At 40.7% G+C, this 26,175-nt stretch overlaps 2 protein-coding genes across 2 annotated transcripts; both read right to left on the minus strand.

Moving 5' to 3' along the window:
* Positions 1-3,084: 3,084 nt before the first annotated feature.
* LOC119740477 (UDP-D-xylose:L-fucose alpha-1,3-D-xylosyltransferase 3-like) lies at positions 3,085-6,560 on the minus strand. The gene is made up of 2 exons (XM_038215802.1): positions 6,167-6,560; positions 3,085-4,142 (listed from the first exon to the last, which is right to left on the minus strand). The coding sequence occupies exons 1-2, from the start codon at positions 6,234-6,236 to the stop codon at positions 3,190-3,192; spliced, it is 1,023 nt and encodes a 340-aa protein (XP_038071730.1). The 5' UTR covers positions 6,237-6,560; the 3' UTR covers positions 3,085-3,189.
* Positions 6,561-13,616: 7,056 nt separating this feature from the next.
* On the minus strand, positions 13,617-23,226 carry LOC119742041 (UDP-D-xylose:L-fucose alpha-1,3-D-xylosyltransferase 3-like). Its single transcript, XM_038218057.1, has 2 exons — positions 22,832-23,226; positions 13,617-15,815 (listed from the first exon to the last, which is right to left on the minus strand). The coding sequence occupies exons 1-2, from the start codon at positions 22,899-22,901 to the stop codon at positions 14,863-14,865; spliced, it is 1,023 nt and encodes a 340-aa protein (XP_038073985.1). The 5' UTR covers positions 22,902-23,226; the 3' UTR covers positions 13,617-14,862.
* Between the last annotated feature and the right edge of the window lie 2,949 nt (positions 23,227-26,175).

A 26,175-nucleotide genomic window follows, 5' to 3' on the forward strand; every position in this document is an offset into this window, starting at 1 on the left:
CTGCGAAATGTAAAAACCTGCATCCTCCGTAAGTTAGTTCTATTAAAATTGATTTATATATATACAATTTATTGGAATCCAAATATACCAGTAAGAAGCACTTACATCATATTGACAAAACTGAAGTCTAGCTAAGCACATTCTCTATATTCAATGTTATGATAGCTTCTCTATAGGTAAATGCATCCATGCAGTAAGAGAACCTTTCGTTATCACCGAGTACTTAAGATTAAAACACAGGGCATGAACTGATCTGTTAGGCAGGGTGACCGTAAGGTATTGGCAAAATGCACTTCAAAAATCTGCTAGATTTAACAAAATCTTCTAAATCACCAAAATACATTATAAATGTATCGGCAGCGTTTGTACGCCAGGCAGGGGACGGATCCTGGACCTCCGAAGTATGAGAAATGAATCCCCGGTAAGCGATGGACTGGACTGACACAAGATGTTACACACACTGTGCATTGCTCCAAAGCTTTATTACTCCACAATCAAACACATTCGTTCGTCGTTGAATAAACACCCCATAAATCAATCTAAAACCAAAGTCTCAATTAATAACAGGTATGGTACATTTTATCATACAATAACCACAACAATTATACAATCAGAAACTTATAAGGTACCCGCGAGCAACACGCGGAAGCAAGTGAGCGCGATAATCGAGCACGCGCGAGACTGTTTGGCGAGCACCCTCGCGATCACACGCGAAGTTCGAGCGGCACTGTACCATGTGCACAGAGCCACAGACAGACAGCACGTACACAACATGTTACGTGCAATCGCTGCATTCCAAAAGGTCACACACAATAGCGTCAAAAACCGCAAAATACTGTCACAAAGACATATAGAATACACTGAAATCCTACCCACCCCGACACCAAGGGGTGGGCAGGAGTTCCTTCTGGTCACGAAACAAGGCTGGAGTCTCCAGACTCAGGTTTTGAGTGTCGTTTGCTGCCAGAAAAAGTACTCTATTCATTCAGCTTCAGCCATCATGTAAAAAGAGGACAAGCTCCCGCGAAACCAAATAACACGATAGGCTAGTTTATATATCCGTGCGCGGGAAAATGTACAATAATCACTACTTAACTTAAGTCATGAATCAATATTAGGAAAACGATTCAATATAATTCATAAAACAAAACTGGATAGTTATCCCTACCCAAATGTGTGTAAACTTGGAAAAAGTGGTAAACTAACTTCTTTCCCTACAGGCGCGGCAACTTTATGAGGTATGCAGTAAGCAACCTACTCGTTGCTACGCAACATAACAAAGTAAAGGTGAAATTAGTCTGGTTCCCAGACCAAAAGATTCTGACTATTCCTGATGAATCTTAGGTCCGGTAGCCTCCGGTAATACATTGTATTACAATTTACATCACGTGACTAAACCGGGAGGAATTCCTCCTTTTTCCGAAAATGTCCGAAGTTTGCCGAATTCATTTCGTCGACAATCGGATAGCGCCCGAGTATTTCCGAGTATAATATAGGTTTAACTAACTGCTAATTGATTTTTAAAAACTTTTTAAAATGAGTTGATCATTAGTATGCATTGCTTTCATTTAGAAAGCTTGAAGTTCAACGACGATTTTGTGCATCAAGTATACCCGGATCGTACGGGCGAACGTTTTGCAGCGTCATGTACTAAAGTTTGAATTTGACGACCGTTACCGAGATTTTCCAAAACTCGGTCTTCATTCGGCTCCGCCGGCTAACAGTGCTATTTGGGTGCCTAATTTTGAAGATTCCAGGTCAAAATTAGTCAACGTTTTCTTACAGAAATATCAAACTGTATTATCATACTAATTGTATGATATATGAAGCAAGTGATATATTTTAAAAATTTGATCAGAACAATAAAAGCTTCAAGTGATAAAGCGAATTCGGAAACGAAGCCGAGCTTTGAAAAAGGGTCGTCAATGTCGTCATGTTTATTTTAAGCCACGGAGGCTGCCTGACCTACAATTTAGACGTGTGGAAGTCGGAGAAAATTGTCAGGTCGGGGAACCAGACTAAGGTGAAATGAACTTCAGAACGTATGCAGATCCCCCACATAAACACTTATACTCACATGCAAATGTTATAAAATCGTAATTTTCCTCAGTTAAAAAAACCCATTAAATTGCAATTATTATATTTTTTTTTATTTGCACGTATCTAGCCTGGCTTGTGCTCAGTAACTGTGTACAAATTCACGTCAGGGAACTCAAATTTAAGCTTTTTGAGAAAAAAACTGATCAACTATATTTTTCAAAACTGCCATATTTTTTGTAACATCACCGATTTCACAGAATTCTGCTAGAAATCCGCTAAAAAGTTCATTCTGCTAAACTTTCTGTCAAACTCGTGTTTTTCGGAAGAATTCTGTCAAATTTAGCCGAACTTTTGCTAAAACGGTCACCCTGCTGGTAGGTTCTTATACAAGCGATGCATCAAGAATACACGGGAATATATTCCCATGCATTCTTAATGCATTGCTTGCATGTGCCCCTTCTAGTTTGCGATGCTTGCCTACCGCACGCATGCACAAGTTCGAATTTTATTAGCGAACGGGTCTGTGCATTGGATCACAGAGGCCTACAATCCTCACGTCTTATATATAACTGCAAAATGTGTAACAGCTAGAATAAGTCTCAACAAACGGACGATTGACAGTGAATGAAGCACTCTCCATAAATTCCGGTTCACTGCCTGTGTTTCGGTCGTCAAACAAACATAACTGGTATCTTTCTCACGAGCGAATGCCATGTCAGAGATGCGGAAACTAATTGGCAAAAATATAGCTCTTCAAAACCGGCCAGTAATTGCGTGCCCATTTTCAGGTCGCATTGTAGGGTTTGGGGGCTTGGTTTTCATATTCCTCGTTCATATCATAACTCCCTTTACCATTTGGAAATGGTAACTGAAACAAATTATCCGAAAATTAACGGCCAGTTTTGGTTTCATCTCGAGGGGGGCACATTTATGCGCGAGGGGGCACATAATGTCCGCAAGAGGGTCACTTGGGTAAAACTGGGGGCAAGTGCCCCCTGCCCCCTCCCCCCCCCCCCCCGCTTCCACCGCCCCTGTCCTCACAATATTCTGTCCTCACAATATTACTTAACTTAAAGTTGCTTAACAAAACCGTTCCTGTTCCGAAATAGATCGACAGTTTAATCCAGTCAGATTCACTTTGGATTTCACTTATCGCTTTGATGAAGTGGTGATATTGACAAGCCACATGCCAAATTCCTTGAATTTGCTCAGTTTCGCTGGGTGACCTCGTATATTAGCGGCATGCATGACTACTGTGGAGTGGTTCTGCTTTTGCCACGATGGGTCGAAAAATGTTGATCCCCATGGAAACAGGTCCTCGTCTAGTATCGTGATATTCACATGTACGGGTTTATCAGCCGTTAACAGTCCGTTCATTACATTTTGATCAGTCGGGAATTTTCCTTTTTTCTTGTTGTTATCCAAAAGTTCGACCCACGTCCTTACGAACTGGATGGTCGCATTGGTCGGTTTCAGGTAAATGAAGCCAGAGCAGAAATGCGTTTTGCTAATTATCCTGGTTTTAGAGAAGCTTCTGAGACTTATGTCAAAGTCTCCCTGAAAGTATGGAAAGGGGTCCCGAAACCAAAACGTGTCCGAATCGGAAAACAGAACCTCCAGGCCTTGCTCTAATAAAGTCAAAATGTAGGCCTGGCGTTTGTTCATAATCCCGTAGTAGTGACTGCCAAGACGACGAGAGGGCTCTATTTCATCCATTTCCCCCGAGTTGGTTTTCTGAACATAAATTGCAGGGTCACCCTTGGCATACTTGAGCAACAGATCGTAAGCCTTCTGATCCTCTGCGATGACTGTGGTGTTGACGCAAGCTCCAATCCGCTTGACACTCTCCAGCATGTTCAGCGCGATATCCACGAAGGCGAGATTTGCCGTAGTCAGCATAACCACGCCGGGTCTCTTCTTGATGTCAGCCAATGTGCAATTGGATAGTTGTCCACGGATCGGCATTAGCAGTTCCCCATTCTGGCGAACAAAAGCCGATTTGTTAAATACTTCTCTTGTGCCGGTTGGTTCGCAATCACATTGTTTTTCAGCGCTCAACTTCCCGACAGGTTTAAGCACAACGGTGGATATGTGAGAGTAATCTGCAAATTAAAGAATTAAAAAAAAATCAAAGAAAGCTTGTTATTCGTATACACGAGTTACAAGCTCAGTGCCCCTGGCCTAAAGTAAGCCCACTAAGTCACATGCATTACCACCGCACAAGTACATAATTTTATCCTCAGCACACTGTAGGTCCCTTGACGTAAATGTGTAACTTTGGCTCGAGTGCATGTACTCCGTATGACACGTTATAATCCGGGTTTATTTTCCCTGCTTAATTTAATTCGTTAAATTCTGTGCAGTTTCATTACTTTCATGTCCCAAATTCTTCAGCTCTAGTTGCGTTTGTGTCCAGTTTGCATTGGACCGAGACAAGATCGAAAGCTGACTTCAGAGCAAGTCGGGACCGAGGTCTTATTCATCCGTGTCCTTTACCAGGACTGTTTCACCCGAGGAATTCAAACGAAAGTTTGAATTTATAAAAAAAAAAGCTTTACCGCGAAACTTTTAGAAAAAGCGCAGTGTGTGGAACAATAGCTTCTATGCCTCCGCCGAAGGCACAAGTATAGAGATGGACCTTACTGCCACGGCAGAAAAACGCTTTTGAAATTGTGGGGCACGATGTGCGAAGCCAGACATCATTTGAAAAAGCGAAAGAAACATTCTTGAGAACCTATTTGCTAAGAGTGAAACAAATTAGGTTTCAGTCATCAGGTGAAGCGTGAGTCTATAGTCGGAGTTGTAATCGAGACAATCACAAGTCAATCGTGACGGGTTTTAAAAAAGTTCAAAGCAAGCAAAGTCACAATTCAATTCAAAGAGGTTGAATTCCACAGGAATACATGTATTTTGATAAGCTTTTTGACTTGGCTTGAGACTGGATGACTTGGGACTGACTTCCGATTACTTTGTTATGGTGTGATGACCAGAATCCAGCTAGAAAGATGTCTCCCTTTTGTTCTCTCATTGTTGTTTTTTTCCATATCTAGCAACAGGATCAGACTCTGCTCATCAGTTTGATATGTCAGTAAATTTGACATTTAAAAATATTGTATACGTATTAACCTGCTATGTTGACAGCGAGTCAAACAATCAATCTTGTTCCACTGCCATGCCTTTATAGGCCTTTATACACGGGCTAGTCAACAACAGTCAGATCACATTTCTTGTAAACAATAGTGAAATTCCATCAACAGACAAAAACAGTAAGGCAATTCTGCTGTAGGTAAACAGTATGCTACTGGCCTTTTAAAAAACAGTCACCTGATTAATTTCGACTTTTGGAATGGCTTTGTTTGGATTTACCGGCCAGAGAGGGGCATGGGCGTCGCCAGAATTGTTGGGGGGGGGGGGGGGGGGTTAAAGCACGTTTTTCCCCAAAATCTTGGTACTTTCTGTAGCATATTCTCAATTGATTTTTTTTTCGAGGGTGGGCGCAGGACATTTACCCACTCCACCGCAATGACATCCCTGCAGACGCCCATATTGCTGTGTATTAAATTAATAGTAACAATTACTTCACACCTCTTCTTTTTTTTTCTTCTTCTTTTTTTTGCTTTTCCGGGGGGGGGGGGGGGGGGGGGCTTGCCCCATCCTGGCGACGCCCATCGAGAGGGGTTATTTGGCTACAACTTTTGACTGGCCTATTGATCTCAATATTACAAGAAAAGGGGTGGCCATTATTTGGGCCTACTTATTATGACTCATTTTTAATTCTATTTTACGTTTTCGTTTCTGTTTGTTTTGGTCGTTGTTCCCCTCACAGTAATGACGTTGGTCACAAACGATTACTGAAGGCAAAAGGTAAAGGGAGCAGGAAACTACCACTCTAGTATAATATCATACAAGCAATTTAGAAAGAGTGAAAACAAACTTTAACAACCACAACAGCGTGACAATGGTAATCACGGCTGATTTCCAAACCAGGAGTTGTCGCATCCAAATCTACAGTTTTATGGAGAAACAATTTCCCTTTTCTCTCTACCTTTACATGTCAGTAATATTGCAAATAATTGTTTTCTTTACATGTCCGTACTATGATTAATTAATGTAAAACCACACTTACTGATGATGAATAGTGTGAAGGCCGCAGACTGAACGAAGAACAGGACTTTAAAGACGTGATCGGAAGCCATCTTGAGTGACCCGTTCAGATCATAACCAGTGGTGGAACCGCAACTGAATTACCAATGAACGCCAAATGACAAGGAAAAAGCCGTGAGCAGCTGAAGGATTTGCACCCACAAGGTCGGCTTATACGGTGCAAACATACAGCTAAACATGCCTATATTAAGTATTAATATACGTCAACGAGCCTTTTTACACGGATCAATATGAGAAAAAAAATATAGAAAACGATTTTTATGTATAGGAAACGATAGCGTCGACACTGCTGTTTAGCATTAGAGACTATACGTGTTGTGCTTGTACCACCGTCGTGTACATGACGTCCATGTAGAATGGCAGACAAAAGTATCACACCACCAATATACCTATCCACTGTATTTTACAGGCTCCAGACTCCAGAAAACACGAACAAAAGACCTTTTCCCCCGAAACTGAAAAGTATGAACATGGGGGTCGTGAGGCGGAACAAAATCGTCCCATTGAAAATGTACAGGGGTTCAAACCTTCGGGTCGTTTTTAATTCCCTTAAATCTATAGTCCATCATTTGCAGCCATCCGAAAAAGTAACTGGCGTATTATTGTTGAAAAACATACTTGGTTGAAAGATAGTAAGTGGACTAAACTCCCTGTGAAATTAATCTTTCTGGCAAGCTATCATTTTGAAGTAATCAACAAAAGAAGGCCTTTCCAACGGTGACGCACCGTAGGAAAATTTAAATTAGTAGTTCGTTTTGTTATTCGGCGCAGCGCGCGCAAGCATTGGAACGACGCACAGGAGGGCGCGGTTGCTATAATTCGTCGGATCAGTGCGCGACATCGCGTATAGCTGCAATTCAAAACAATTCAAAACATGATTCAGCAACTTTTGATTTGAAATTGAGATCCTAGAATGCTGTTTTTCTCAGAATATACAGCTGAAGCTGAGCTGAAACTTCCTCAGGCTAGTTGTTCAGTATCCTTCATTAGATTTTGAACACTTCTGTTGCTTCAAACGAACAAAATGCACAAATTACAAATGATGGACTTTATCTTTAAAACACCGGTTGAACTCGATTCAGTGTAACGCCTTCTCCGTGGCGCGCTTTTCTATTAAATTTTCCAATTTTCCAAAGTTTTCTGACCACATGGCCCGAGTTTCACATCGTGCTCACTCGAACTCGCACACACGATGACAAACGTGTACCGTAATTTTCGGAATATAAGCCGCGGCTTATACGTTGATTTTGCCCAAGAAAATGTTTACTGCGGCTTATACACAGGGCGGCTTATACGCCGAGCCTTGAAGAATAAAAATGAAATTCACATGTGTATTTAATGTACTGGTATAAGAAGAGATATGTTGCTGAAATGAATTAAGAAAGTCATTGAACCGAAACCACGTGCCACGTAAAGGTGCCGAGCGGTAAAAAGTACGGTGAAAGCTGTCTTGATCGACGCTTGCAACAAGCCGTACGTGATTCTAGTGCTGCTGCATGCAGCATGCTTTCCCCAGCGGACCACACCATTTGAGGTAATATAGGGGTGTACTATCTTGGAAACAATAATTACCAATATTTCCGCTGTTTAAAAAAAAGGAAAAAGACGACTAATACTTTTTATGGTGATCGAAACATTTCTGTATTCGATAATCAGTTGTTCAACGTCACAATATAATTTGTGTACTTCGAATGTATTCAAGAAACGATGTAAATCTCAAAACAGGGACTACATCACCCCTAACAAAATTAATGGATTCGTCCATGAAAATGGCAGCATCGTTTTGACTATTTTCGAAGAAAGTTACGATCGAAACTTGAATACTGCTCGTTAGTTATCACAACAAATTGATAAGTTTTGAGATAAAAACGGACCTGTATATTTTTAGGACAAAACAAATCAGCATCTGTTGCCACAGAGCAAGATTTGTACGTAGCGCTCATTGATCTCCATATACACAGACTGGATAGGACATCGCGCCGTGTTTGTGCACGAATGCGCGGCCGAACAATGGCGGCGCGTTTACTGTCAGACGGGTAAACGCGCATTGTGCTTTCACTTTGTTTACTTTGGAAAATTGATTATCGAGCGACATTTTTCTTACAGGAGGGAAATCAAGCGCTCCTCCAAAACCAATCTTAAACTAACTGAACGATGAAGAGTTACCCTCAATCCCTCCAAACAGCTTTTCCACACTTTCTTGATATACACTTTATTATGCATTTTCGAAATTCAAGAACCCCCATTTCCTTTTCCTTTTTTTTTTTAAATCCCTCCTCCTCCCAAAAATGATTGTAAGTAAATTGCCATTTTATTTTTGGCACATTGGTCATTAGAGCACACTGAATTACTCCATCAATGAAATGATTATTGTATTAATAATATGCTGAAATGACATCATATTTTTTAACTGAACACTCACACGAGAAATTGTATGGATATTCATTCAAATGATTGATATATTTATTAAAAACCCGAACATAAATCAATTAGAATCTAAAAGGTAAGGAAAAACCTTAATTTTACAAAGTAATCAGTAAAAACTTCTTCCCGTCCCTAGATTGATCAGGGAATGACATCGTTCACCTCCTGTGATATTGTGTGAAAGGAGATGAATCACAAAGCAAAATTCTATTTTTGTCAAAGAATAATTCAAGCTACGCACGGTCTTGTTTTATAATTAAATGTTTAGCTATACTTCTGAAAATAAATATAATTACTTGTAAGTATAATGGGAATCGTTTTTGTGAGCGAATATGACGGTGTATTAATGGCTATAACTAATAAGCTTATATAACGGCGTACACAATATAATTTCAAACCGTAAAAGTACTCATTGCTTTCTTCACCATACAAACTGTCAATAATGTGTCAGTCATCTTGGAGCTCACAAAAATACTTGCGTTGAACCCCACAGCTTCTTTCCAAAAAGAAAAATCAATCAATCTTAACAGGTTTACATAAAGACTGAATAGATTAAGTCAAACTCTCAGATGCCCATCACATCGCATGTTCCATTCAGTGGATGATATACGGTATTCGATTCCATCCCTCCGTGAAGTTCTCCATTTTCGTCCGTCTCGGAAATCGTCCTGCAGCTGGTAGTTTTTGCTATGGCTTTGCTGAAGTTCTTTGTTTGATATGAAGGTCAATCGGCCGGTTGTGCAGTAATTTAGCATAAACCATCTCCTCGGTTTCTCTTTATAAAGAATAGAAACATTTCGGTAGGCGTTTAAGGCAGACATAATTCAATCAGATTTTGCATATAAAAGTTATAAAAGTTATTTGAATAAACTATTTTAAACAAGTCAACTTTTGTTCATTGCCATTGCCATTGCCGGGTCAGTCATGCACGTTTAGGCCTATGTCTTTTAAAGAAAAATGATGCCGACCAGCATGACACTGACAGGCCTAGACTTATGGAATTTGAACAGAATATCTCGCTATAGCTACCAAACAGGCCTCCATCCCCTCAAACTCACAGCGACATTAACGATATTATAATTTGCTTTGTCGTTCCCATGTTCATATTCCTCCATGCCATGTTGTATAGGCCTCGTTAAAAAAAACAACTTACTTGCGAATAATTGTCCTATTCTTCAACGCTCCTTACTTCCCGACTCCAGCAATCTAATGCTGCGCACACCTTGACTTTACTACTCGTCGATTTTGATCAATTTAGATCTCTGTTTCTTTTATTCTTTCAAAAATGACAAAGAAACCGAAGAAAAGCCAACTTCATTTTTTAATCCTCCGTTCGAAAGTGTACACAATTCGAATGCGAATTTGTGTTCTTTACCCTTTTCAAAAAACGCGCGCGCGGACGCACGTTCGTACGCGATGTCCTATCCAGTCTGTGTATATGGAGATCAATGGTAGCGCTCCAGTCAGACAACACACGCAATGGGGGAAAATCACGGTGGGTTGCATACTCTCTCACGTGCTGCAGGAAAAAGTTGTCTTAGGCCGGCGCGCGGCGCAGGCTGCCGCGCCGGGCGATGTATTAACTTTTACGGCCGGGGACCGGACGGGTCAGCCGGCAGCAATTCCCGGTGGTTATTTCTCATCATCAATTTCCACATTTTTTTGTGAGAGTATCGATTGTAAATGATTTGACACAACTTTTGGAGGCCTTACAAAATTGAAACCGCTGCCGTCGGTGCGGCTTATACGCCGACTTCAAATCTTAATTTGCAGATTTTTGCGTGCTGCGGCTTATACGCCGCGCGGCTTATATTCCGAAAATTACGGGTAGATGCCAACGCAAAAACCGCAAGCAGGAGCATAACTATCATAATACACTAATGTATTCAACTACCAGGAAAACCTTGGCGTTGATTGGTCAATATTGCAACGTTAATATCACGTGTATTTTCACGATCACGTGCCTGACATGTTGTGCGGGCAAGTTGATGCAGTAAACCGTGAGTGAAATCTGTTCAATGACGTCTCAGTTTCGAACACTGGTTTTCGAACAACTTATCAGAACATTTTTTATGTCTTTTTGCACCACGAAGGTACAGAAAATAGCCCCGAAAATGTAAACAAAAATGGTGAACAAGTAAGGCCGATGTACGATACTTCCAAAAAATGGGGAAATCGCCGCGGTGGACAAGTGACTATCGTCACGCGTCATGTTTACCGGCGTGCCGTGGTACGTGACCGGCCGAGGGTGCCATGTCAAACACGGCATGGCAACACACATATGATCACACGGTAAGGGGCTCAGACCACGTGTAGTGAACTTAAAAATGGGAGAGTGAAGGCTCATTTTAGCGCACGGTTTTTGCCGAGGTGGATGTTCTACGTGACCTTAGAAACTCAGATAAACTACTTCGAGTTGAACTTGCTGCACTTTAAACGATGTCTGGACGCTCGGTAGTTTTAACGACCGTTTTAACTGTTACCGCTTTAGCTAACACGGCCAATTTGTCAATGATTTCTCACTTTGTTCTTTTTCAAAAGCATCTAAAATCGTCACAAGTAAATACTATCCGTCACTTTTTTTATGCACAAAATAAAAACTTAAAAATGTTTTGTCCCGTGCGCACGATGTCAAGGCATATTAGCACGGCTCCTTTAGCTTTCCGATTTTCGGAGTGGAAAAAAAAATACCTGTGTTATTCGGGTTACCATCCCAGGCGCGGATCCAGGTGGGGGGTTTTGGGTGTCAAACCCCCCCCCCCCCCAAAAAAAAAAATCTGTCAAAAAAATATCATACGAATTCCTAAAAGATAATGCGAAGCCCCCGGCCCCCCCCCCCCCTGCTGTGACACCCCCAAAAAAATTATACTTGTATAATGTCCGCCTGTTCAAAATACGGTACACAATTTTTTATTCTAGTGTTAATAATCGTCGAATTTGAACAGCACCCCCTATTGAAATATATGGGCCCCGGGGTCTTGCCTAATTAATCAGCAAATCTTTTCACGCGAAATATATTACATAGACTACTTTTCTGGTAGCAGAAAGCAGAAAAGTAGAAAAATGCATTTTAGCAAAACGTTCAATCTGCTTTTCTGCTATTCTGAACCTCCATAACAATAGGTATTGTTTGTTCGTCATGTTTGACTTTCCGGTAGACGCCAGACAGAATAAAACGGCGACTCATTCTGAAGTTAAAGTGGAAGTCTGCAGCGAGGAAAAACCCAGTGCGTCGCCATTTTTACAGTGTAACTATCCTTCAAAGTGTCACATTGACACGTTCACTTGCACGCAGCGCTATAAACAATTGGCTGCATGCAGAAAGGGATCAAAGTGAGCCAAAATAATTTTAAAAAAACCAACAACAACAACAATAAGTGGTAAAACACATTTCACTATACAAGGTTTTCCGACCCGTAACGATGAAATCTCAAGGTCTATCAGCGAAAGGCTGTTTTGTTTATTATTCCATTCATACGAGTATATTAGCGTACATTTGTATAGATGTATTATTGAAAATCACAATGAAATTGATCTGCCAGTGCCTTAAGTTACAATATTGGTCAAAGCATGCTTTAACTCTTTCAGTGCCCACGAAATTTGAAAAGTTTAACCCTAAAGTGCCTAACTTCGAGCGTTTTTTTAATTGTTCAAAATTCTGTAAAAAAAAAAAAGTAAATAAGTTTTACTCGCTAAATCTGTTCTTGTTGCTCTCTGGTATATCCTTGGTATATTGGAAAGTCAATGGTACTCCACATACATAGTGATACACCCTGAAACACTGTCCTGCACACAGGGGAATTCCGTACTTTTTGCAGAAAATACGAGTGTCAGTGCTGCGCCCTCTCGCAAGAACTCGAATGAAACAAATAAATACAGGTCGTACCTGAACAAAGATGATATTATTAGAAAGAGCGAGAGCGCCCCTTGTGATAACATGCTTACTCTACCTCGTACATTTGTACATGTACGAAGTTTGGCGATTTTAAGTACGAACATTACCTCGTACATGTACGAGGTTGGCAATTTCGAGCTAACAAATATACCTGGTATATGTACGACTTTGGTACTGTCGGATAATGTATGTTTTTACAAACATTCCTTAAGCTTTGTGATATCATCATAGATGGGTTTTGTATCGATAACCACCAAAAAATGACGAATTGAGTTAAGTCACCACGGTATCCAAAGGCAGATTACCCTGACAAAAGCTACTCGTATCAGGTAGACGATATTCAGGTATTAGGCCTACATAAGTTGTAGGTTTCACTTTGGAAAGTCTGTGGACGGTACCCAGAATAGGCAAAAGCTTTATAGTCATTGGCCCTATGTATATATACTAGCATGTGCGGCAAGCAATATCGCCTTTGTAACTTCTGGAGGAATCTGAGGCGTTCATTTTAATCTCTTAAAGAAAATTTAGAGTGTTTTTCCTCACTGTTTGCCTTATTTTACTGTGGTATAACCCAACGACAAAATATTTCTGGACGATTGGGACACGTTACAAATTAAAAACAGACGAAAGCAGATATTTTGAATTGTCCTCCTTGACGGCGTTTGTTATTGGCCAGTTATAAACTGTTTTCGACGGTGTTTAAAAGGCGAGTTAAAAACAACCACGTGACGAGCTCTTGACCAATAGGAATGACATGGTAATGTATTATTTCTTTGAAGTATGTTCACACTGAATAACGAAATTAGATCTACTGATCATATCTAATGCAACTATCGTTCTAAAAACGTCAGTGAAGGGCAAAACCTAATTTGATTTATATCACCCCGACGCAAAATTCCATCTTATAATAGTTAATGCGGTACCCGCTGCTATGTACATCAGATTCGAGCCGGCCACCCGATCCCGTTAGCTCGGTGGTCGAGTGGTAAGACATATGCACTAGAAAGCAGGACGGTCGAGGGTTCGAGTCCCAACCGAGTGATTTTTTCCAACTTTCACTCGGGAGGTAACACACTGAGTATACAGTTTTTAAAAACGTCGGTGAAGGGCAAAACCTAATTTGATTTATATCACCCCGACGCAAAATTCCATCTTATAATAACTATCGTTCTGCTCCTGACCCTTACTCTTCCTATAACCTCTAAAATTCTTGGTTAACAATTTACTTTGCGAAATGTAAACACCACTAAACTGGCATCCTCCCTAATTGAGTTATATTAAAAACAATGATTTCTATCAAACACTTAAAGGAACCCAGGACTACCAGTAAGAAGAACTGACATCATATTGACAAAACTGAAAGCCTGTGCAAATGAGTCACGAAGCAGACTATTTTGTGATAAAGGCAAAACCCGTGTGACTTAACTCTCCAGGAAAATATGATCACGTCGTAGCAACTAAGCATGTTCTCTATGTTCGATTTTACAAAGTTCTCTATAGGTAAATGCATCCATGCACTTAGAAAACCTTCCGTTATCACCGAGAATTAAAAGTTAAAACACGCGGCAAGAACTGATCTGGTAGGTACTTATTTCCATGCATTCTTAATGCATAGCTTGCATGTACCGCACGCTTTCGCATGTTCGAATTTTGTTAGCGAACGGGTCTTTGCATGGGAACACCGAGGCCTACAATCCTCGTGTCTAATAACTGCGAAATTTGTAACAGCAAACTGACTATTGACACGAAATGAAACACTCTCACTAAATTCAGGTTCACTTCCTGTGTTTCTGTCGCCAGTCATGGGACTGCAACAAATGCATTCCTTTGTCATTGTTTGTGCCCCGTTACTCGTGGCTGGTCTTGTCAATGGTCGCGTGCTTGCTCCAAAATGATTGGTCTTTTTCCTGTCTCAACTACAATACTGGAAAGGACGTAAATTGCAGGTTATTATGTCCGATCCATGTTCACGTACAAGTTATACACTGTAAAAAATAATGGGTAAAACACTGTTGGGCAATATAATTTTACCCAACATTGGTTTGAAATTACTAAATTTGGGTAAACATTTTCCAACAATTGGGAAAAATTCGCCCTAGAGTTTAACCTGTTGATATGTTGATCAACGTTGGTCTACATATCAACCCACTTTGCCCAACGTGTTTACAGTGTACATCATGAACAAAGCCAACAGACTCAGATGATGCCCCTCCCCGTTCCAATACCTCACTCAACTGGTCCCTCACAATTTTACAAGAACTCGAAGTCGCTCATCAAAACCGTTCCAGTTTCGAAATGGATCGACAGTTTAATCCAGTCAGATTCACTTTGGATTTCACTTATCGCTTTGATGAAGTGGTGACATTGACAAGCCACATGCCAAATTCCTTGAATTTGCTCAGTTTCGCTGGGTGACCGCGTATATTAGCGGCATGCATGACTACTGTGGAGTGGTTCTGCTTTTGCCACGATGGGTCGAAAAATGTAGATCCCCATGGAAACAGGTCCTCGTCTAGTATCGTGATATTCACATGTACGGGTTTATCAGCCGTTAACAGTCCGTTCATTACTCTTTGATCAGGCGGGAATTCTCCCTTTTTCTTGTTGTTATCCATAAGTTCGACCCACGTCCTTACGAACTGGATGGTCGCATTGGTCGGTTTCAGGTAAATGAAGCCAGAGCAGAAATGCGTTTTGCTAATTATCCTTGTTTTAGAGAAGCTTCTGATACTTATGTCAAAGTCTCCCTGAAAGTATGGAAAGGGGTCCCGAAACCAAAACGTGTCCGAGTCGGAAAACAGAACCTCCAGGCCTTGCTCTAATAAAGTCAAAATGTAGGCCTGGCGTTTGTTCATAATCCCGTAGTAGTGACTGCCATGACGACGAGAGGGCTCTATTTCATCCATTTCCCCCGAGTTGGTTTTCTGAACATAAATTGCAGGGTCACCCTTGGCATACTTGAGCAACAGATCGTAAGCCTTCTGATCCTCTGCGATGACTGTGGTGTTGACGCAAACTCCAATCCTCTTGACACTCTCTAGCATGTTCAGCGCGATATCCACGAAGGCGAGATTTGCCGTAGTCAGCATAACCACGCCGGGTCTCTTCTTGATGTCAGCCAATGTGCAATTGGACAGTTGTCCACGGATCGGCATTAGCAGTTCCCCATTCTGGCGAACAAAAGCCGATTTGTTAAATACTTCTCTTGTGCCGGTTGGTTCGCAATCACATTGTTTTTCAGCACTCAACTTCCCGACAGGTTTAAGCACAACGGTGGATATGTGAGAGTAATCTGCAAATTAAAGAATTAAAAAAAATCAAAGAAAGCTTGTTACTCGTATACACGAGTTACAAGCTCAGTGCCCCTGGCCTAAAGTAAGCCCACTAAGTCACATGCATTACTACGGCGCTCCATGAGTGCCATCCACTTCTTTATTTCCTCAAATAATTTATCACGTCATGTTGACATACCGCCGAGAGTAAGGCGACTTAATCACATAATTGTATCGCTAAGTCGACTTACCGAAGTCAACTTGACGACTTGTCCAGATGCATTATCTCTCCAAGTCGACTTCCGTAAGTCGACATGACGACTTGTCCAGATGTATTATTTCGTCAAGTCGACTTTCCGAAGTCGAGATGACGACTTGTCCAGATGTATTAACTCGCCAAGTTGACTTCTCGAAGTCGAGATGACGACTTGTCCAGATGTATTATCTCGCCAAGTTGACTTCTCGAAGTCGAGATGACGATTTGTCCAGATGAAATATCTCGCTAAGTCGACTTCCTGAAGTCGAGATGACAACTTGTCGAGATAAATTATCTTGCCAAGTCGACTTACGATGTGAAGATGATGACATGCAAAAATCTCGTCCTGCATGGATATCCCGTCGTTGAAGCACTGTCGTGGATTCTCTCATGTTCGTCGGTGCATTTGAGGTTTCCCCACCCGTTCTTATATGAACAATAAACTGTCAGATGAACAAGAGATAAACTGTAGGGTATTGACATGATCTGGGTCGAAGTTGATTTGTGTTTTCTTTATTTTCAACTTGCTTTCAATTACTCCCCAAGCTTCGTAGGAAATCACACCTCTGCCTTGTTTTCCCCTATTTATCCCGTTGAAAAGTAATTCACTTCACGTGAAACATTAACAATCATAAATTTACAAAAAATGTCTTTATTGACAGGTTGCCTAAAAATGACACTTACAAATTCAAGATTTGCTTTAAATCATATTGAGATCATATTTAGGATAAAACGACTCTCACGGCTTAAATTGGAATATCGAAAAATTAGCAAAACTCTTGTCTGATATATTTAATAAAAAATCACTATAAAAGCTCTTATTGCCATTATTAAATCTGGGGAATGAAGACAAAGACAAATTTGTGTTAATTTCAATATTTTAAATGGAGAGCGCCGGGGGGGGGGGCATTTGTTGCAGGACATTATATTATTTTACATTTCGTTCGGAAAAGAAAAATCGAAATTTTGAAAAAGCACGTAAATAATTATACCAACAATAACCTTTCAAATTCCCAAAACTATACAATCATGCGTTGTATGTTCGTCAAGCTTAACATCTTTTCCATTGATGATTATACCCAAACGCTTTGCATCAAAGCAACAATACCTTTTCAATAAAAACACTCTTAAGAACATCATTAATCATCCGTCTTTGTGCCGCTTCATGTGTGGAAAGGAAAAAGACGAGCAGACGTTTTGAATTTTTATGAACATCAACAAAAGAGACACAACCATTAGTTGCCTCTGCACGCCGCATTTTGATCAAATTTTCAGTCTCGGTGTCGTCGGGTATTAGTTTCTAGGAATGCTATTTAATAATTAAGAAATATCAAGTCCGTTTGCGAAAATAATTTACACGTTTCAAAATGTACCACAAACGTATTGACACTCAACTTTCCTTAGTTCTAATTTTACATGTCTTTGTGTGTGTTTACTCGACTAAACCACAGATGTCGCCGGTTTGATGCCCCATGAGTTTGTAAGCTGGATAAATACAATCTACAAAGAAATAAATGTCGTCGAATTGTTTGGTTTGTTGTTTTATATTTTGAGAACATCATAATGATGTAAATAATAGTTGAAGACTTATTTTGAGGTAAAATCAAATGTTCTTGTGGCAATAAACAAAAGACAAGTCAAGCCTAGCCAAGCTTTTCCCAAATTATAAAAAAATTATATTCAACTGGTTCCGAATGGCTATTCAATTGAGGCCTTTGGGTGCATCTGTGTACACAATAGACCATTCGTGTGACGTTACGGGGTAATCCTGTACAATAGTACTGCCCAGCGCCCCTACTCCGACACCCCGAGAAATTATACTGGTATTATACGCCTTTCCCCACAATACGGACAGAACCTGCTGGGTTAGGGGGTATTTGTACATCCCGTAACATATTGTTAATAATCGTCGGATTTGAACAGCGACCGCTTTAAAAGTATGGTACGAGCCACCCCCCCCCCCCTATTGATTTTAAGGAGCCAAGTGTCCGGACAAAAAACCCTGTCTACATTTCAGCATTGATTTGCTGATGAACCCCCACCCCCCCCCGACAATTCCTGGTTCCCCCCCCCCCCCCCCCCCCCCCCCCCCCATTGTTGTTGTGCATATACGGCAATTATTATTGTCTACAAGGTGATTCAAAATGCAATCAAATGTGATACACAAATTTGATACAATGAAGTATGTCTAATAAGAGCATGTTCTTCCACTCATCTGAAAAAAGCAGTTACTGATATTGATCTATGCCAACAGACGTTATGCATGTTTTACTTAAAGGAAGCATTTTTATAGCTTTCCTTGGAGTGCCATTGAGCGTAGTGATAATACACACAAGCATTCATTAAAATGAGATATTAATAATTGAAATCAAGACCATTGTTTTTACTGTCAGTTGTAATGGTTTGCATATGAGGAACAAGTCAACTCTTTTTCTTCTGAAACGTTGTTAGCGATATAAAAATCCTTTGCAAGTTCTCGTTCATTCATCGAGGTGGGAAAACGTCCATGTTTCATAATACTCAATGTGTATTAACCAGTTCGTAGAATTATCAGAGGTTGACAGCCGAGTTTTTGTGATTTTTTATTCAACTAGACATAACGTGAGATTTGAAGGTTTGCATGCTGGAAAGATACTAAGACAAGAAAAGTTTGCGGTAGCACCATGTGAATAACATTCTCCTGACGACGGGCAGAGCATACTGTTCGAAACGTTGAGTCCCCGGCTCTTTTCAGAACCACACATACTCACAAAAGAGATTTATTCACATGGTGCTACCGCAAACTTATCTTGTTTTAGACATAACACGGGAATAAAGTATGCAAATGACGTGAAATGTTCACAGTTAAAAGTCAATAAGATGTACTTTATCCTTTTTTTTTCATAATGAAATTGAGCAAGCCGAATATTTTTAAATATTTTCAAATTCAGTCATTTTCTTTTTTGACTCCCCTGCAAGGAGAAGCCGGTAGAAAGCCTTGCGAATCGGTATCGGCTGAGCACCGCATGCATGGTTGTATACACGGTAGCCTCATCAGTATCCTGTACTCTGAAACCGACCACTCGCGGTTTGCATCATGTCCTATTAGCCAATATATTCGGCTTTTCCAAAAGAGAGACTGACAACAACATTCCAAAGGGAAAACGTTTCTTTTGCGCAACTCACAGGCAGGTGTGATAAAAGTATAATATTGTCGAATTAGCCGGTTATGCTGTAAAATATGACCGGCGTTTGCATGGTGATAAAGGAAGGATATTAAAACACATGCTGACATATATTTACAGTTATAATTCTTTTTCATTTCTTGAAAAAAAGGTAAAACATACTGGTACTATCAGTGGCGTAACTGGGTTGTGCGCCCCCCCCCCACAACAAATGTCCGTGCCGTACCCCCCCCCCCCCCCCCGCCCGGCGCTCCCCGTTTAAAATCTTTAAATGAAAAAAAATGTGTCATTTGCCTTCAGTGCCCCCTTAAAAATTGTGTGCACCCATGTGCCCCCCCCCACCCACCCATCGGAATTAGGTTAAACCTCACGCCACTGACTGTTAATACCTATGAACAAAGTACTCTCTTTTAACGTCTTCCACCTGGTGTCTTACGTCAAAGAGGAAAGTATCATTAACTTATTAATAGGGAAATCGTTTAGGTTCTTGGGAATTTGGATTACATATTTGACAAAATATCATTCTTCCCGAGGGATCTTCTCAGCCTTAACGATTTAGGTCGATTTGGGATCTAAAATCGCTTGTAATTTCATACTTCATGACATCAGAATAACGTCACAGTAATATTGAGGCCGATGTCTCATTCAAAAGTGAACAACTTCTATATTGCTAGGAACGGAACTTTATCATAATGTGATGATCACAGTGTGATTTTAGTGTTCTGAGGCTAATCATAAGCTAATGTCCTTTATAAAACATTGATTTAGTGTTGACAATAAGAGTTTTTATAGTGATACCTTTATCAAATCATTTCTCGTAATATACCAGACAAGAGTTTTGCTAAATTTCCGATATTCCAATTTAAGCCATGAGAGTCGTTTTATCTTAAATATGATCTCAATATGATTAAAAACAAATCTTGAATTTGTTAGTGTCATTTAAGAAAGCAACAAGTTTTATGCAACCTGTCAATAAAGACATTTTTGGGAATTTGTGATTGTTAATGTTTCACGTGAAGTGAATTACTTTTCAACGGGATAAATAGGGGAAAACAAGGCAGAGGGTGTGATTTCCTACGAAGCTTGGGGGAGTAATTTAAAACAAGATAAAAATAAAAAAACAAAAATCAACTTCGACCCAGATCAAATCAATACCCTACAGTTTATCTCTTGTTCCTCTGCCAGTTTATTGTTCATATAAGAACGGGTGGGGGAAACCTCAAATGCACCGACGAACAAGAAAGAATCCATGACAATGCTTCAAAAAACGGGATATCCATGCAGAACGAGATTTTTGCATGTCATCATCTCCACATCGTAAGTCGACTTGGCAAGATAATTTATCTCGACAAGTTGTCATCTCGACTTCAGGAAGTCGACTTAGCGAGATATTTCATCTGGACAAGTCGTCATCTCGACTTCGAGAAGTCAACTTGGCGAGATAATACATCTGGACAAGTCGTCATCTCGACTTCGGAAAGTCGACTTGACGAGATAATACATCTGAACAAGTCGTCATGTCGACTTATGGAAGACGACTTGGAGAGATAATGCATCTGGACAAGTCACCAAGTCGACTTCGGTAAGTCGACTGGGCGATACAATTATGTGATTAAATCGCCTTACTCTCGGCGATATGTCAACATGACGTGATGAATTATCTGAGTAAATAAAGAAGTGGATGGCACTCATGGAGCGCCGTACATTGCCACCGCGCAAGTACATAATTTTATCCTCAGCACACTGTAGGTCCCTTTGACGTAAATGTGTAATTTTAGCTCGAGTGCATGTACTCCGTATTTTCCCTGCTTAATTTATTTCGTAAAATTCTGTGCAGTCTCATTACTTTCATGTCCCAAATTCTTCAGCTCTAGTTGCGTTTGTGTCCAGTTTGCATTGGACCGAGACAAGATCGAAAGCTGACTTCAGAGCAAGTCGGGACCGAGGTCTTATTCATCCGTGTCCATTACCAGGACTGTTTCACCCGAGGAATTCAAACGACAGTTTGAATTTATAAAAAAATGCTTTACCGCGAAACTTTTAGATTAATCGCAGTGTGTGGAACAAAAGCTTCTATGCCTCCGCCGAAGGCACAAGTATAGAGATGGACCTTACTGCCACGGCAGAAAAACGCTTTTGAAATTGTGGGGCACGATGTGCGAAGCCAGACATCATTTGAAAAAGCGAAAGAAACATTCTTGAGAACCTATTTGCTTAGAGTGAAACAAATTAGGTTTCAGTCATCAAGTGAAGCGTGAGTCTATAGTCGGAGTTGTAATCGAGACAATCACAAGTCAATCGTGACGGGTTTTTAAAAAAGTTCAAAGCAAGCAAAGTCACAATTCAGTTCAAAGAGGTTGAAACAGGAATACATGTATTTTGATAAGCTTTTTGACTTGGCTTGAGACTGGATGACTTGGGACTGACTTCCGATTGCTTTGTTATGGTGTGATGACCAGAATCCAGCTAGATAGATATCTCCCTTTTGTTCTCTCACTGTTTGTTTGTTTGTTTGTTTTTTTGTTTTTTTGTTTTTTTCCATATGTAGCAACAGGATCAGACTCTGCTCATCAGTTTGATATGTCAGTAAATGTGACATTTAAAAATATTGTATACGTATTAACCTGCTATGTTGACAGCGAGTCAAACAATCAATCTTGTTCCGCTGCCATGCCTTTATAGGCCTTTATACACGGGCTAGTCAACAACAGTCAGATCACATTTCTTGTAAACAATAGTGAAATTCCATCAACAGACAAAAACAGTAAGGCAATTCTGCTGTAGGTAAACAGTATGCTAATGGCCTTTAAAAAACAGTCACCTGATTAATTTCGACTTTTGGAATGGCTTTGTTTGGATTTACCGGCCAGAGAGGGGCATGGGCGTCGCCAGAATTTTTCGGGGGGGGGGGTGTTAAAGCACGTTTTTTCCCAAAATCTTGGTACTTTCTGTAGCATATTCTCAATTTTTTTTTTTTTTTTTTTTTTTTCGAGGGTGGGCGCAGGACATTTACCCACTCCATGCACCCCATTGACATCCCTGCAGACGCGCATATTGATTGTGAATTAAATTAATAGTAACAATTACTTCACACCTCTTCTTTTTTTTTCTTTTTCTTTTTTGCTTTTCCGGGGGGGGGGGGCTTGCCCCATCCTGGCGACGCCCATCGAGAGGCTATTAGGCTACAACTTTTGACTGGCCTATTGATCTCAATATTACAAGAAAAGGGGGTGGCCATTATTTGGGCCTACTTATTATGACTCATTTTTAATTCTATTTTACGTTTTTGTTTCTGTTGTTGTTGTTTTGGTCGTTGTTCCCCTCACAGTAATGACGTTGGTTACAAACGATTACTGAAGGCAAAAGGTAAAGGGAGCAGGAAACTACCACTCTAGTATAATATCATACAAGCAATTTAGAAAGAGTGAAAACAAACTTGAACAACCACAACAGCGTGACAATGGTAATCACGGCTGATTTCCAAACCAGGAGTTGTCGCATCCAAATCTACAGTTTTATGGAGAAACAATTTCCCTTTTACATGTCAGTAATATTGCAAATAATTGTTTTCTTTACATGTCCGTACTTTGATTAATTATTGTAAAAGCACACTTACTGATGATGAATAGTGTGAAGGCCGCAGACTGAATGAAGAACAGGACTTTAAAGACGTGATCGGAAGCCATCTTGACTGACCCGTTCAGATCATAACCAGTGGTGGAACCGCAACTGAATTACCAATGAACGCCAAATGACAAGGAAAAAGCCGTGAGCAGCTGAAGGATTTGCACCCACTAGGTCGGCTTACACGGTGCGAACATACAGCTAAACATGCCTATATTAAGTATTAATATACGTCAACGAGCCTTTTTACACGGATCAATATGAGAAAAAAGCATACAGAAAACGATTTTTATGTATAGGAAACGATAGCGTCGACACTGCTGTTTAGCATTAGAGACTATACGTGTTGTGCTTGTACCACCGTCGTGTACATGACGTCCATGTAGAATGGCAGACAAAAGTATCACACCACCAATATACCTATCCACTGTATTTTACAGGCTCCAGACTCCAGAAAACACGCACAAAAGACCTTTTCACCCGAAACTGAAAAGTATGAACATGGGGGTCGTGAGGCGGAACAAAATCGTCCCATTGAAAATGTACAGGGGTTCAAACCTTCGGGTCGTTTTAAATTCCCTTAAATCTATAGTCCATCATTTGCAGCCATCCGAAAAAGTAACTTGCGTATTATTGTTGAAAAACATACTTGGTTGAAAGATAGTAAGTGGACTAAACTCCCTGTGAAATTAATCTTTCTGGCAAGCTATCATTTTGAAGTAATCAACAAAAGAAGGCCTTTCCAACGGTGACGCACCGTAGGAAAATTTAAATTAGTAGTTCGTTTTGTTATTCGGCGCAGCGCGCGCAAGCATTGGAACGACGCACAGGAGGGCGCGGTTGCTATAATTCGTCGGATCAGTGCGCGACATCGCGTATAGCTGCAATTCAAAACAATTCAAAACATGATTCAGCAACTTTTGATTTGAAATTGAGATCCTAGAATGCTGTTTTTCTCAGAATATACAGCTGAAGCTGAGCTGAAACTTCCTCAGGTTAGTTGTTCAGTATCCTTCATTAGATTTTGAACACTTCTGTTGCTTCAAACGAACAAAATGCACAAATTACAAATGATGGACTTTATCTTTAAAACACCGGTTGAACTCGATTCAGTGTAACGCCTTCTCCGTGGCGCGCTTTTCTATTAAATTTTCCAATTTTCCAAAGTTTTCTGGCCACATGGCCCGAGTTTCACATCGTGCTCACTCGAACTCGCACACACGATGACAAACGTGTACCGTAATTTTCGGAATATAAGCCGCGGCTTATACGTTGATTTTGCCCAAGAAAATGTTTACTGCGGCTTATACACAGGGCGGCTTATACGCCGAGCCTTGAAGAATAAAAATGAAATTCACATGTGTATTTAATGTTCTGGTATAAGAAGAGATATGTTGCTGAAATGAATTAAGAAAGTCATTGAACCGAAACCACGTGCCACGTAAAGGTGCCGAGCGGTAAAAAGTACGGTGAAAGCTGTCTTGATCGACGCTTGCAACAAGCCGTACGTGATTCTAGTGCTGCTGCATGCAGCATGCTTTCCCCAGCGGACCACACCATTTGAGGTAATATAGGGGTGTACTATCTTGGAAACAATAATTACCAATATTTCCGCTGTTTAAAAAAAAGGAAAAAGACGACTAATACTTTTTATGGTGATCGAAACATTTCTGTATTCGATAATCAGTTGTTCAACGTCACAATATAATTTGTGTACTTCGAATGTATTCAAGAAACGATGTAAACCTCAAAACAGGGACTACATCACCCCTAACAAAATTAATGGATTCGTCCATGAAAATGGCAGCATCGTTTTGACTATTTTCGAAGAAAGTTACGATCGAAACTTGAATACTGCTCGTTAGTTATCACAAAAAATTGATAAGTTTTGAGATAAAAACGGACCTGTATATTTTTAGGACAAAACAAATCAGCATCTGTTGCCACAGAGCAAGATTTGTACGTAGCGCTCCAGTCAGACAACACACGCAATGGGGGAAAATCACGGTGGGTTGCATACTCTCTCACGTGCTGCAGGAAAATGTTGTCACAGGCCGGCGCGGCGCAGGCTGCCGCGCCGGGCGATGTATTAACTTTTACGGCCGGGGACCGGACGGTCAGCCGGCAGCAATTCCCGGTGGTTATTTCTCATCATCAATTTCCACATTTTTTTGTGAGAGTATCGATTGTAAATGATTTGACACAACTTTTGGAGGCCTTACAAAATTGAAACCGCTGCCGTCGGTGCGGCTTATACGCCGACTTCAAATCTTAATTTGCAGATTTTTGCGTGCTGCGGCTTATACGCCGCGCGGCTTATATTCCGAAAATTACGGGTAGATGCCAACGCAAAAACCGCAAGCAGGAGCATAACTATCATAATACACTAATGTATTCAACTACCAGGAAAACCTTGGCGTTGATTGGTCAATATTGCAACGTTAATATCACGTGTATTTTCACGATCACGTGCCTGACATGCTGTGCGGGCAAGTTGATGCAGTAAACCGTGAGTGAAATCTGTTCAATGACGTCTCAGTTTCGAACACTGGTTTTCGAACAACTTATCAGAACATTTTTTATGTCTTTTTGCACCACGAAGGTACAGAAAATAGCCCCGAAAATGTAAACAAAAATGGTGAACAAGTAAGGCCGATGTACGATACTTCCAAAAAATGGGGAAATCGCCGCGTTGGACAAGTGACTATCGTCACGCGTCATGTTTACCGGCGTGCCGTGGAACGTGACCGGCCGAGGGTGCCATGTCAAACACGGCATGGCAACACACATATGATCACACGGTAAGGGGCTCAGACCACGTGTAGCGAACTTAAAAATGGGAGAGTGAAGGCTCATTTTAGCGCACGGTTTTTGCCGAGGTGGATGTTCTACGTGACCTTAGAAACTCAGATAAACTACTTCGAGTTGAACTTGCTGCACTTTAAACGATGTCTGGACGCTCGGTAGTTTTAACGACCGTTTTAACTGTTACCGCTTTAGCTAACACGGCCAATTTGTCAATGATTTCTCACTTTGTTCATTTTCAAAAGCATCTAAAATCGTCACAAGTAAATACTATCCGTCACTTTTTTTATGCACAAAATAAAAACTTAAAAATGTTTTGTCCCGTGCGCACGATGTCAAGGCATATTAGCACGGCTCCTTTAGCTTTCCGATTTTCGGAGTGGAAAAAAAAATACCTGTGTTATTCGGGTTACCATCCCAGGCGCGGATCCAGGTGGGGGGTTTTTTGGGTGTCAACCCCCCCCCCCCCCCAAACTCTGTCAAAAAAAATATCATACGAATTCCTAAAAGATAATGCGAAGCCCCCCGCCC

The sequence above is a fragment of the Patiria miniata genome, unplaced genomic scaffold, assembly GCF_015706575.1.
Source record: "Patiria miniata isolate m_02_andy unplaced genomic scaffold, ASM1570657v1 HiC_scaffold_5, whole genome shotgun sequence".
NCBI lineage: Eukaryota > Metazoa > Echinodermata > Asteroidea > Valvatida > Asterinidae > Patiria > Patiria miniata.